The 15,052-nt window shown below is 32.8% G+C and overlaps 2 protein-coding genes across 2 annotated transcripts in view; one reads left to right on the top strand and one right to left on the bottom strand.

The window, feature by feature from the left end:
- Nucleotides 1–2,174: 2,174 nt before the first annotated feature.
- tmem170a (transmembrane protein 170A) lies at nt 2,175–9,238 on the bottom strand. The gene is made up of 3 exons (XM_073850748.1): nt 8,816–9,238; nt 5,298–5,468; nt 2,175–3,891 (listed from the first exon to the last, which is right to left on the bottom strand). Exons 1-3 carry the CDS (start codon nt 8,955–8,957, stop codon nt 3,761–3,763), a joined length of 444 nt encoding a protein of 147 aa, XP_073706849.1. The 5' UTR covers nt 8,958–9,238; the 3' UTR covers nt 2,175–3,760.
- Nucleotides 9,239–11,024: 1,786 nt separating this feature from the next.
- The window catches only part of cfdp1 (craniofacial development protein 1), a 39,509-nt gene continuing 35,481 nt past the window's right edge, over nt 11,025–15,052 (top strand). The window contains exons 1-4 of the mRNA XM_073850896.1: nt 11,025–11,189; nt 11,788–11,920; nt 12,003–12,225; nt 13,856–13,986. Coding sequence (XP_073706997.1) covers nt 11,123–11,189; nt 11,788–11,920; nt 12,003–12,225; nt 13,856–13,986 — 554 coding nt within the window. The 5' untranslated portion in view covers nt 11,025–11,122. The remainder of the gene's footprint in view (nt 11,190–11,787; nt 11,921–12,002; nt 12,226–13,855; nt 13,987–15,052) is intronic.

The following is a 15,052-nucleotide window of genomic DNA, read 5'->3' as shown; positions in this document are numbered from 1 at the left end:
CACTAATTTGTAATATCAAGCAGCAAAACAAGCTGTTTTGTTCAGTTAAAAATAGCTGGACACGGACGACAACTGTTTGATAACCAACATTCTTCAAAAAATGTTCTTTTGTTTTCAACTTAGCTTAGAAACAACTTGAGGGTGAGTACATTAAGTAAATGCATTTTCAGTTTTGGGTGAACTATACTTTTAGAGCAACTGTAAGTAGTTTTGTGAATTTTGGGACTTTGGAGCCCCCTACAGTTACCCCAGTGTAACCACAAAGTTTTGCTAAGCTAACCGTTTACCTTAAATTTGTAGTAAATCTATGGTTATACAAATGGTAGTCTGTAGGCCAAAAAACATGGTTACTACACTTTAGGCTACTATAATAAAACCATGGTCATAAGACGATTGAGGGGGGATGGGAAAGAAATGGAAGCCTTTCGCCTTATTAGAAGTCTTTGTACCATCAGAATTATTTCAAAACTCATATTTAAGTTAAACGTATATATAGTTGCTTTAAAATACATTACAGCATAAAAAGAAAAGTAAATCGGAAGGAATTTAATATTCTGCAGTCACTCAGCAGCACCTCTATTTATGAACTATGATTATCCCATAAGCAGGGTTGTAAAAATTTTTTACAACAAAAACCGCCCAATTGCTATTCAAAACTAGCCCAATCGCGTTTTGAAAGGGATCTGTTAAAATGGCATTCCGGGGGTAAAATAAACAGGTTTTTGGCGAGGTTCCAGGTGAATATTAAGTTACTGTGCTTCAACCATATAGGCTACATATATAAATGAGGCATCTAGGTATTTATATTGCTTCAACCCGCATCAACATTGGTAAAGTAGCCCAATTCCGCGGGAAAACCGCGGATTTAGCAACAACGCCTGTAAAAGCACAGCAGGCACGGCCATATGTAAACTTTATGAGTCTCGTTTTGCTGCTTGTTATTGCAAATAAGTGTGTCTTACCATATTATTTTAATGTATTATCTTAATTATGAGTAGACTGGTTTGTAGTGCAAACAGTTTTTACAATTCTCAAGTCGTTATTTTGAACCGGAAATGTCGCCCATAGAGTTACTTTCAAGTCGACGAATAAGGTGGACACCTCTCTGCATAGGTTTATTGTGCACTTATCTTATTTAAAATGTGTATTACATAACATGCTTTAAGTATATTTAAGATTTTATGAAATAGCTTTTAGCTTGATGTTGCAAAATAAACTGCGTTTACAATGTCTACATGTAAAGTGTCATATATGACCCTGGACCACAAAACCAGTCATAAGGTTAAATTTTACAAAACTGAGATGTATACATCATATGAAAGCTCAATAAATAAGCTTTCTATTGATATATGGTTTGTTAGGATAGGACAATATTTGGCCGAGATACATCTATTTGAAAATCTGTAATCTAAGGGTGCAAAAAAAAAAAATATTGAAAAAATCACCTTCAAATTTGTCCAAATAAAGTTCTTAGCAATGCATATTACCAATCAAAAATTAACTTTTGATATATTTACAGTAGGATTAACTATCTTGATGGAACATGGTCTTTACTTAATATCGTAATGATTTTTGGCATAAAAGAAAAATAGATTTTGACCCATACAGTGTATTTTTGGCTATTGCTTCAAATATACCCGTGTTACTTAAGGTCCAGGGTAACATTTGGAATTACAGATGACATTAATTTTGGTTGTCTTGCTAACTAATAACACTAAAATAAGTGATTCCAAACCTGTTATGGTAAGTAACATTTCTCCTATGTTCAAAAATAGCTGTTTTCACTTCTTATAGTGTCCTTTTATTCCAGTACAGAACCAGGCCTCTGTTAGCAGAAAAGCCCACATGATTTGAGTCATCATTCCACGTGTGTTTCTACAGCATGTTACTCCCTCCAATACACAGCAAGTGGCGGTTGTGCGATTTGGCCGGTGAATGTTAATAGAACACAGGAGAGCCATCTGTGAATGTAGAAGTGCTGGAGAACACAGAAGCTGCACTAAACCACAGATGAGAGTGGCGTGAGTAAACCACCCTCCGTTTGGAATACAACCAAATTGTTTTTACTACTCTTTCAGCTGTTATTTTCATGTCTGAGGCACACATTTAGCTGCCCAGCCAACATATTAAACCCAAACCGCAGGACAGCAAATCACAATAGCAGAACCAGGTGGTGTTATTATAATCTAAACCATTTTATTTCATGAAAATACTAGCAATTGGCACTTATTATACAATAAGAAAATTAAACTTGCCCAGAAAAAAAAGAATAAACAGAAAGTACGTTGTAAAGAGTAAATCCATTTCTCAAGACCATACAATCAAAGACAAACCACAAAAAAAATGAGCAGTCACTCCACCATGAATGATTGGACTTTAGAAAAATAAATCCATTTGTGCAATTGAGAGACCATAGGCTCAGACGAATAAAGCATAGCTTTCAGTGCGTCCCACTAATGTTAGCGCTCCAATCGTTAAAGATTAGTCTGATTTACATTAACTCACACCACACGAGCTTTGAATGAAACTTCCAGAACACAAGAACTTCCTGAGGGCTTGTAATATGGGAGAACACAAGTCTACAAATGCGTATGCTGAAGAAAAGTGAAAATGATATTTGAGAAATAAGTTTGGTTTAGATGTCAGGCTGATAATTCCTCAGACAAGTCTAAAAATCTGCTACTGTGTGTTAAGATCATATATCTGTTTCAGAATTACACCTCTTGCTGATAGGGAGAACATCTAAATGTGTGAGTGCACTTTTTTTGCAACTTAAGCATCTTATTTTATAAACTTCTGCACATTAACTTGGGTTTCTGATTCTGATATAATTTCGTACATTCTATAGTAATTCCGTTTGATCTTTCCACATGAGCTTTCTCTACTAAAAATAATAGCGAATAGCTTTAGAATTTCTTTGGTGAAGGTTTAAGTGATTCTACGATGGATTCAGCTGAAATCTGTTTTACATTCACATGTTAGGCATAAGAGGTGAGGCTGCCACATACAGAATCTTATGGGCAAATAAGTGTCAAAGCAACATTGTTTAACTCTAATATATACAGAAATAACAATGTGAAGGCCAAATCCCAGAGCCCACTTGAAAAACAAATTCTTAATGATTTTGAATGTAAAAACAGGTCACAAATATGTCATTTGACCAACAAAAGCCACTCCAGACGAAAATCTTACGCTGTGAAACGATTACAATGTCGAAGTCCACAAACAACTGTAATCTCCTCAAATATGCCCACATTAGAGGCAAAATACATAGAAAGCATTGTGAGGAAAAGAAACAACTTTAAATTTCTAGCCTTTGGCCTAATGGATTTATATAATCAGTGCAAAGTTAATGCAAGTTGTTCCTCTCAAGCATAATTTAAGGGCAAGCTGGAATGGGCTTTAGTATGTACATCTTAACCCCATCCAAAACTTTATAAAAGACAAATTTAGTGTTAAGAAAGAAAATGAAAAGAAACTAACAAACATAATACATGTGCAAGATGACTCCACCTGTAACGCAAGGCTAGCTCTGCTTTAAAGGTAGCTCGTAATGTTTCGTTTCCAAATGAAAAGTCCCGTGTTACTCGAAAAACTCATCAGAAACCCGTTTGGAAAAAATACCATTGTTCTGTATCAAAGGAAATAAGTTGTCGGGACTGTTTGGGAAGTAAGGCCTCCATGTTTTGCATATGACGCCCAGGTGACTGAACCGCTTCCTCTCCTTGTGATGGCAGCCTGGTGTGCCAATGTCTTTGTGCTACAGGGTAGCCAGCACTCTGAAGAAGGAAATGATAAAAACACACAACGACTGTCCTACTCCAAACACCAAGGCCTCCAAGGAGAACATGCTCTTCCCAGCCGCTTTATAAACTCCTGCTATTGCTGCACCTGTAAGACATATACATTCATATATTGTATAGCATATAAATAAAATATTTTGTCACTATTTATTCATTCATTCAGTCTATCCTTTTCCTTGAGGGCCAACATCCTTGAAGTCAAAAGTTTACATACACCTTGCGGAATCTGCAAAATGTTAATTATTTTACCAAAATAAGAGGGATCATACAAAACGCATGTTATTTTTTTATTTAGCACTGACCTGAATAAGATTTTTCACATTAAAGACATTTACATATATAGCGAAAAAGAGAAAATAACAGTCGCATTTATAAATATGACCCTGTTCAAAACTTTACACACACACTTGATTCTTTATACAGTGTTGTTACCTGAGTAATCCACAGCTGTTGTTTTTAGCGATCAGAAAAATTCATTCAGGTCTCACAACTTTTTTTTTTTTTTTAGTATTTTTGTGTATTAAACCAACAGTGACTGTAGTTTCAGATCCATCTTTTCACACTGAGGACAACTGAGGGACTCATATGCAACTATTAAAGAAGGAAACACAATGCATTAAGAGCCAGGGGGTGAAAACTTTTGAACATAATGAAAATGTGTTCATTTTTTCTTATTTTGCCTAAATATCATATTTTTGTGATTTAGTACTGCCCTTCAGAAGCTACAGAAGATACATACATGTTTTCTAGAAGACAAAATAAGTTACATTTACTCTGATCTTCAAATTCAAAAAGTTTATACACCCCGGCTCTTAATGCACAGTGTTTCCTTCCGAGGTTTCAGGGAGCATTTGAACCTTCTGTAATAGTTTCATATGAGTCCCTCAGTTGTCCTCAGTGTGAAAAGATGGATCTTAAAATCATACAGTCATTGTTTGAAAGGGTTCAAATACACAAAAATGCTGAAAAAACAAAGAATTTGTGGGACCTGAACAATTTTTCTGAGTAACAGCAGGCAGTTTAAGTGTTTAGGACAAACAAGGGACTCATAAACAACTATCACTAAACAACACAGCAGTATTAAGAATCAAATGCATGTAAACTTTGAAACAGGGTCATTTTTATAAAATATAAATATAAATATTTTCTCTTGTGGACTATATGTAAACATTTTTTAAGTGAAATATCTTATTCAGGTCAGTATGAAATAAAAATAACATGCATTTTGTATGATCTTTCTTATTTTAGTAAAATAAATAAGATTTTGCAGATTCTGCAAGGTGTATGAGAACTTTTGACTTGTATCAAACCAGAAGACTGTAGTAATTCTGAAAACCTTGATTACTTTGGTTCAGGTCTGTTTGATTGGGGTCAGAACTAAACTCTCCGGGACAGTGGCCCTTCAAGAGCTGGATGGGACACCCCTGGTCTAGATGCATTTCATATTCATTATGATATATTTCAGATGTAACCAGACAAAAGAAAGCTACATACTAGTGAGAACCCCTCCGAACAGCGGACCGATGATGCCCATGAGCAGGATGCCGATTGGGAAAAACCGTGCCATCTTATGTCTCCGGAGGGTTGCCAGAGCCAGGAGGGCAGCAGGCAGGTGGAACACCAATGAGGAGACAACAGCCCACAGGAACACACCATACCACATCTCTGCCAAAAGCAAAACATCACATTCAGAAAGCTTGAAGATCAGCCAACAGTCTATCAAACCTTCCCACACCTGTGATGTAAACATGTCCCACGTAACCAATGAGAAAATATCTTAATGACTGGCAGCACTGAAATTAGAAGTGTTTGTTAGCTGTGAAGCATTGTTAGTTAAAATACAATACCTTGTAATATTGTAAATTAAATATTTAACAATATTTCTATCACACAACTTGAAGAAGATAGATAGACAGACAGATAGAGAAATGGATGAATGAATGGATGGGGAGACACACATATGGATGGATTGCTATACGAATAGGTGGATAGACAGATGGATACAGATACAAAAACAGGTCAATAGACAGACAGCCATTACTATTGACAGAACAAAAGAGAGATAGATCAATGTCTCTCTGATGAATGTATATTAGTCTGTCTGTAGTAATATCTGTCGTGCTGTATGTTGAAAGATATCTGTTGTAATATCTAGCCTTCTGTATGCCTGTTGTTCTGTCTGTCTGTCCACAGATTAATACAATGACAGATGTCTGTCTGTAGTAATATCTGTCATTCTGTCTGTCTAAAGGTAGATAGATAGACAGATAAATAAATAGATATCTGCCTATCTGTCTGTTGAAATATCTATCGTTCTGTCAGTTGTTCTGTCAGTCTGTCCAAGATAGAAAGCTAGAACCACAGATAAATGTCTGTCTGTAGTAATATATGTCGTTCTGCCTGTCTAAAGATAGATAAGATAGATGAATCGATAGATATATAGATAGATACTAAATAGATATCTGCCTATCTATCTGTAGTAATATCTGCCATTCTGTATGTCTCTTGTTCTGTCTGTCCACAGATATATAGATAGAACGACAGATAGATGCCTGTCTGTAGTGATATCTTCGAGCTTTCTAAAGACAGTCAGATAAATAGATAGACAGACAGATGTCTGTCTGTAGTAATATCTGTCGTTCTGCCTGTCTAAAGACAGATGGATAGCGAGAGATAGATAGATAAATAAATAGATATCTGCCTATATTTAGTAATATATATTGGTCTGTATGTCTGTTGTTCACTGTCCACAGATATATAGATAGAACGACAGATAGATGCCTGTCTGTAGTGATATCTTCGAGCTTTCTAAAGACAGTCAGATAAATAGATAGATCGATGTCTGTCTATAGTAATATCTGTCATTCTGCCTGTCTAAAGATAAATAGATAGATAAATAGAGAGAAAAAGAGAGATAGATAAATAGAAATCTATTTGCAGTAATGTCTATCATTCTGTCTGTCTGTTCACAGATAGATAGATAGATAGATATAATGATATATAGATGACTGTGTATGATGTGTATATAGATGAATGAGTATGATTTAGAAAGGCACACACCTCTCAGAAAAGGTCTAACAGCTGAAAATGCATATTAGAGCAAAAACCAAGTCCTGAGGTCAAGATAACTGCCTGTAGAGCTCAGTGACAGACTTGCGTTAAGGCAATGATCTAGGGATCTGCTGCACTGAAGGTTCACAGGAGCATGTAGCCTCCATTATCCATAATGGAAGACGACTGGAACAACTAGGACTCTAGAAAATGTCTGCCAGCCCACATCCAAGCTGACAGAGCTACTTATGCAATGTACTTATTTCAGTGTTTTATTTTTAATAAATTTGTAAAATTTTCAAATCTGTTTTTTGCTTTGTCATTATTATGGTGTATGGAGTGTAAATTGATGTGGGGGAAAACTAATTTAAAGCAGTTTAACATAATGCTGCAACAAAACGTGAAAAAATTAAGGGGTATGAATACTTTTGCAAGGCACTGTAGATATCTGCCTATCTATCTGTAGTAATATCTATTTTTCTGTATGTCTGTTGTTCCATTTCTCCATGGATAGATAGATAGATAGATAGATAGATAGATAGATAGATAGATAGATAGATAGATAGATAGAACGATAATATCGTTCTGCCTGTCTAAAGATAGCTGTCTATTTGCCTAGGTATATGTACAAAAACCTATTATCTGCATGTCTGTCAATATACTAACAGACAAGATAGAACTACAATAAAGATAAAGATAAAGATAGATAGATAGATAGATAGATAGATAGATAGATAGATAGATAGATAGATAGATATCTGTCAGTATATCTACTAATATCTGTTGTTCTGCCTGTCTAAAGATATATAGATAGATGATAAATAGATATCTGCCTGTCTATCTGTAATAATATCTTGCCTGTCTAGATAAATAGATTCAGTAGATAGATAGATAGATAGATAGATAGATGGATAGATAGATAGATAGATAGATAGACAGATAGACAGATAGATAGACAGATAGATAGACAGATAGATAGATAGATAGATAGACAAAAAGATATCTAACTACCTCTTGTAATATCTATCATTCTGTATGTCTGTTGTTCCATCTGTCTGTAGAGATGTATGTCATTCTGCCTGTCTAGATAGATAAATAGATTCAGTAGATAGATAGATAGATAGATAGATAGATAGATAGATAGACAAAAGATATCTAACTACCTCTTGTAATATCTATCATTCTGTATGTCTGTTGTTCTGTCTTGGTCCACAGATAAAGAGAATGACAGATAGATGTCTGTCTGTAGTAAGATCTGTTGTTCTATGTCTAAAGATAGATAGATAGATATCTTTCTATCTGTCTAGTAATATCTATCGTTCTGTATTTCTGTTGTTCTGTCTCTGTCCACAGTTAGAGAAAACAACAGACAGATGTCTGTCTGTAGTAATATCCGTCATTCTGTCTAAAGATAGACAGATAGATGGATTTATATCTGCCTATCTAACTCTAGTAATATACAATATATTCTTCTGTATGTCTGTTGTTCTGTGTCTGTCCACAGACAAAGATAGAACGACAGATGTCTGTCTGTAGTAATATCTGTCGCTCTGTCTGTCCAAAGATAGACAGATATCTAATTGCCTAGGTATATGTAGAAATATCATCTGTATGTCTGTCTGTCGTTCTGTCTGTAGATATATATTAACAGACAAGGAACTACTTTGCAGATAAATAAATAGACAGAAAAACAGACAGTCATACAAAGACACCGATGAGATATATTAATTGCCATCTCTCAGTTACACCATAATTTTAGCAAACACTAGCATCCCAACATATTTAACATTAGCCGGACAAGCTAACACTCTAGCATTAGTTGCTAACCCATTATCAGTCTGAAAGCTTGAAAATTTTTGAGTGCAGTGCTAATCATACAGCATAATAATAATGTCTGATAGAAACAAAAACATGAGCCGATCGAAATGATGTGCGCTTTCTGCTGAGGTGTGAACACTCACCGGAGAAATCGCACAGAGAGGTGTCGTTCCTCCCGCAGTTGGTGACATTTTTCCTCGGCACCAAATTCAAACTAAGGATCTGCTTCACGAATCCTACGCTATATTCGTCCTGCATTTCTCTTAAGATCAACGCTGCGCTCATTCGTGAAATTGTCAAATCCCAATAACAGCATTAGAAAAGAAATGTGGGCTTGAGTTTAGCGTTTGTTTTTAGCACAGATGCTCATCCGTCTGCATGAACGTCCATTTGAACTGCGGAAACCCGGCGAGTGCGCGGATTTACTTTCATTAAACTAAAAGCACTGCCAAAAGCATCTACCAATCCTCTGTAATTTCAAAAACGGGGGAAATATAGTTTTAACGATCAAAACTGTGTCGGTGTTGAGATTATCTTGCTGTCAACTATGATTTCCGACAGGCTCGTGGGCGGGGCCTGTACGGTTTGTAGCGGCTGTCCAGTCTAGGTATCCGTAAAAACCGATTCGCATATCATATGGATAGTTTAAGCAAAGTTTAAGCTGAAATGAATATATTTTATTTTATTTATTTTATTTTTATATTATGTCGTGGACTGTCTATAATAATATAATTGTGTTTATTGTTGTTGTTAATAAATATTTTTTTCGAATATTTATGTCACACTTTTTTCTAGGACAAGGTTGGTAAATGAAAAAGATAGTAAAAAATTAGAATAGACGAGGCAGGAGAGCAGAATTGTATTAATTTCTTTACTGTATTTTATTTGTTTATTATAATTTCTTAATGATAATATTTGGTCTTTATTTATCTTTATTAATAAATAAATATAATATAATATAATAATGTATGCTATTGTTTTTAATATGTTGTTTTATATTTTTATAAATATTATAGTCTTTTATTAATTAATGAATTAATTAATTTATTGTCATTGTATTTAGCATTGTTTGTAAAAAACAAACAAAGAAATTAGAACAGACAAGAGGGCAGAATTTTATTAATTTCTTTACTGTATTTTAATTTGGTATATTTAGTATATACTACATAATAATAATAATATTTGACATTTATGTATCTTTAATAATAATAACAATAACAACACCAAGTTTACTATTGTTACTGTTTTTAATAATTTGTTTTATATTTTTATTTTATTTATTTATAACTTTCTTGTCATTGTATTTAGCACAAAGTAACACACTTGGAAATGTATGTACTATTTATATAATAGAATAGAAGAGCAAGAAAGGCAGAATATGAATCCTTTCTTTATTGTATTTCAGTTTGGATATTATATTTTGTTATTATTAATTTTAATACTATTTACCTATAATTACCTTCAGTAATAATAATATCCCAGTTTATTATTGTTGTTGGTGTTAATTCATGTTTTAAAATATTTTCTGTCATTGTTTTTAGCACAAGGTTGGTTCATGAAAAAACAAAAAACAAAAAAGAAATTAGAACAGAAGAGGCAGGAGGGCAGAATTTTATTAATTAGTTTACTGTATTTATCTTTTTTTAAAATTATAATAATAATAACAACCCAGTTTATTATTGTTGTTGTTTTGATTTGTTTTATATTTTTATACATATGTTGTCATTATTTATTTATTTATTTATTTATTGTCATTGTATTTAGCAATGTAGCACCATTTATATAATATTTATGTAATATAATAAAAGAGCAATGAAGGCAAAATATAAATCCATTTTTGACCATATTACAGTTTGTATATTATATTTTATTATTATTTTTAATAATATGTTTTACTTGTAATTACCTGTAGTAGTAGTTGTTGTTAATTAATATTAAAAAAAATATTTTCTGTTATTGTTTTTTATTAGCTAAAGGTTGATGCAATTTTGCAAAGAGCTTGAAGTCGAAAAGAACGGTAAAGACTAGAAGGGAGACATGATTCGCTACTGGGCATGCGCACATCAATCTAACGTTATTTTTATCACACTGAACAACAATACTGTTTTTTTTTTTTTATATTATAGTAAGGGCTAAGTTTAGAGTTGGGGTAAGTGTAGACGTTAAAAAAAACACAATCTAATAGGTAGAACAATTAATTTCATTGTTAGTTTCCGGTCGTAGATGTATCCCATCTAGCCACAACCGAAAAGAACCGCCAGTTCTGAATGGAGGCAGATCGGGCTTTTATAGATCAGATGATGCTAGCAAGCTAACATATTGGTCTTCTTAGTAGGGCAATTGCACGTTTGCTACAAGCTAGCTGGTTAGCCACAGTGTTTCATGTAGTTGTTGTTGGAGTCTTTATCTGATTTAGCAGCTAACACAGCGCATCACACACAGAAATAAAGATGAATTATTCGGATTACGATTCGGACGGTTATTCCTCAAATGAGGATGAAGATTATGTCCCTTCTGGTAAGAGATTTTAGCATGAAATTAGCATGGGCTCAAGATGCTCAGATGTAGCTAAGCTAACTCGTTTGTGCTCTGTATGTGTAAACATACACTGCCCTTTTTTTTTTTTTTTTTTTTTTTACAAATTATACTTAAAAAAAAAATTATGTTACGTGATATGCAAAAACAACGTTACACAACAAGTATCATAGCTAACACAATGCTCATTTTGGGTTTACACTTTCAGAATTACCTACAACATATAAATCTATTGTCCCAGTATTATCTAGAATGTATATATGGTATATTTATACAGAATCCACTTGATTAATATGTTAATTTCTTTCTGAAATAAGTTTATTTGTCTGTGAGAGTGATGACAAGGATGTAAACAATTACTGATATAATTCACCAAGACCCCTGCTGGTCTTTCTTTTCTGCCTCCAAGTATTTTTTTTAAAATCTATAGTTTACACTCAAGTTATTGAAAGTGAAAGACATTTTTAGTAGTATTTAAAGTTTTTTTTTTTTTTTTTTTTTTAGTTTGCCAACTGTCGTGTTTATTTTGTCTTTATGTCATAAATACGATCCATTCACTTTGTTTTCTTGAATCGATTAGATGATAATCTGAGCGAGGATGACATGAATGAATGTGTTAAGGAGGATGCACTGGAAGGGGAGGATGGTGACGCTCAACAGTCAGAGCATGCGAAGAAGAAAAAGAAGAAAACTAAAGCAAACATCCCTATGAGGTATCATTGCTGATGTATATTTTAAATCAAAGTAAAACTGATTGTATGGAAAAATGTTCTCACCTTCTCCATATTTACAAAGGAAAAGGAAAAAAGGAGGCCTCAAGCTAGAAGGAGATGATGAGGGTGGTTCAGTAGACCAACAGAAAGGTGAAGATGAGCCAAAGGAAGATTGTTTTGTAACTAAGAAAAAAGAGGACATTGAAGAGAAGCAGAAGATGAAAGCTGATGATCTTTGGGCTAGTTTTTTGAGCGATGTTGGCCCTCGACCCAAAGCAGAAGCTCCAAGTACAGGCTCTCAGCAGGTAACCATCAACCCAAGAAAACAATCAAAGTAAAGTAAGATATATAACTTATTTGGTTTTAATTTTGATGTACCAACATTACATCTGTCTTCTATGGAAGCCTGTTTCCACCACTGAATAAAAAAAAGTAATTGCGGCTTTTTATCTCAATTCGGACTTTTTTTCTCAGAATTGTGTGATATAAACTCAATTGTGAGAAATACAATAATAATTGTGAGATTAAAACTTGCTGCTTTGCCTTTTTTTCTTACAATTCTGACTTTTTTCAGAATTGCGTGATATAAACTCACAACTGAGATAAATAAATGAAGAATTATGAGAGAAAAACTTGCAGTTTTGCCTTTTTTCTTACAATTCTGACTTTTTTCAGAATTGCGTGATATAAACTCACAACTGAGATAAATAAATGAAGAATTATGAGAGAAAAACTTGCAGTTTTGCCTTTTTTCTTACAATTCTGACTTTTTTTTTCTCAGAATTGCGTGATATAAACTCACAATTGTGAGAAATAAAATAATAATTGTGAGATTAAAACTTGCAGTTTTGCCTTTTTTCTTACAATTCTGACTTTTTCTTAGAATTGTGTGATATAAACTCACAATTGTGAGAAATAAAATAAGAATTGTGAGATTAACTTGCAGTTCTCTTTTTTCTTAAAATTCTAACTTTTTCTTAGAATTGTGTGATATAAACTCACAATTGTGAGAAATAAATTACGAATTGTGAGGGAAAAACTTGCAGTTCTGCCTTTTTTCTTACAATTCTGACTTTTTTTCTCAGAATTGTGTGATAAAAACTCACAATTGTGAGAAATAAAATAATAAATGTGAGATTAAAACTTGCAATTCTGCCTTTTTTTCTTACAATTCTGACTTTTTCTTAGAATTGTGTGATATAAACTCACAATTGTGAGATTAAAACTTACAATTCTGACTTTTTCTTAGAATTGTGTGATATAAACTCACAATTGTGAGAAATAAATTACGAATTGTGAGGGAAAAACTTGCAGTTCTGCCTTTTTTCTTACAATTCTGACTTTTTTTCTCAGAATTGCCTGATATAAACTCACAATTGTGAGAAATAAAATAATAATTGTGAGATTAAAACTTGCAGTTCTGCCTTTTTTCTTACAATTCTGACTTTTTCTTAGAATTGCGTGATATAAACTCACAATTGTGAGAAATAAATTAAGAATTGAGAGAAAAACTTGCAGTTCTGCCTGTTTTCTTACAATTCTGACTTTTTCTCAGAATTGCGTGATATAAACTCACAATTGTGAGAAATAAATTACGAATTGTGAGAGAAAAACTTGCAGTTCTGCAATTCTCTTTTTTCTTACAATTCTGACTTTTTCTCATAATTTTGAGATAACTCCAATTTTAAGGGGAAAAAGGACTAATATGTTCTCAGAATTGTGAGAAAAAGTTTATATCACAATTCAGAAAAAAAAAGACAGAACTGCAAGGGTGTATCTTTCAATTCTGAGAAAAAAAGCCATAATTGCAATTACCGTTTTTTTATTCAGTGGTGGAAACTGGCTTTCATAGTCCATAGAAATGTATTTTGTGCTTTTGTTTTATTTTATTGTGTCCTAGATTAATGTGTATGTTTTTGTTTGTATCTCTTATAGTCCACATCTACAAGTGGCACAGATAAGCCCAGTAAACCATCTACAGCGTCTCAGCAGCAGGAGGACAAACCAAAAGAATCTTCCAAAATCACAATTACCAAGGTGTTTGATTTTGCAGGAGAAGAAGTTCGGTAAGTGAAAACTCATGTGCAACTGTAACTTTCGTATGGCCACCAGATGGCAGCATACGTTCAATAATTAGATATAGAGCTGAACATTCTCTAAACAATTCTTCAGAAACATGTTCTTTACAAAACGTTGTTTTGTGCAAATAGGCAGCTTTTAAATTAAATTTATATGTGCATGTTATTAATGAAGTTAAAAATGTATTAAAATATTTGGGCTATTTAAGTGAATGCTGTAATTTAATAGTTAATAGCAATGCGGTCGTCACATCTTAGCATACTATTGCTGCTTCTCAATAATTCATTCCAGTACATTGTGTTTATGAGCCAGTAAAATATTCAAATCCTGCCAAGCACAAAGCACTGACAAGCTTTGAACTCATTTGATGAACACGAGATGTTTTTATAGAACAAATGTTAATATGAAACACAATACAGTGGCCCCAAAAATATTAGGATACTTTTGATAATTAAAAATATATGAAATTTACTGCATAAATGGCAAAATATTAAAAATAATAACATCTGGAAACAAATGAAACCAGGTGTAGGTTCACTAATGTTTGACAAACAGAAAATGCTTTTATTTTTAATACTTATATTTTCAAATATCCTAGTTCTTAATATATATAGCAATTGTTGGATAATTTAATGCCTAACATTTTATATATTCTTATATATATATATATATATATATATTTTTTTTTTTTTTTTAATGTTCTGCTTATAAAATGCTTTCTTAATATATTTCTTAATTTCCACTTTTGCTGTTTTTTTTTTTTTGGTGTTTTTGTATGTACGTTTTAAACATTGACTTATGTAATACTTTTTTTGGTTAAAAAACACTACAGTGAAAAAGTAAAGCAGTGATTTTGTAAAATATTATTACCATTTAAATAAAAAATTAAATAAAAATAAAATAATATTTAATTTAATGTATTGTAAAATGTCATTTATTCCTGTTATGGAAGCGCTGAATTTCCATCAGTAATTCACACACATCCTTCAGAAATCATTCTAATATGCTGATTTGCTGACATTTTGACAGTTGAGTACCTTTTTTTAGGATTAT

This window comes from Garra rufa, chromosome 11 (assembly GCF_049309525.1).
Source record: "Garra rufa chromosome 11, GarRuf1.0, whole genome shotgun sequence".
NCBI lineage: Eukaryota > Metazoa > Chordata > Actinopteri > Cypriniformes > Cyprinidae > Garra > Garra rufa.
Note: the sequence above shows the minus strand (reverse complement) of the source record. Positions and strands in the feature narration are given on the sequence as shown.

Bases quoted from the DNA above. Each gene is read 5' to 3' on its own strand.
- tmem170a (XM_073850748.1), bottom strand. From the start codon at position 8,957: ATGAGCGCAGCGTTGATCTTAAGAGAAATGCAGGACGAATATAGCGTA. The intron at 5,469-8,815 runs GTGAGTGTTCAC...TGCTTTTGGCAG, and splicing joins CTCTCTGTGCGATTTCTCCG to AGATGTGGTATGGTGTGTTC. The intron at 3,892-5,297 runs GTATGTAGCTTT...TATGTCTTACAG, and splicing joins GTTCGGAGGGGTTCTCACTA to GTGCAGCAATAGCAGGAGTT.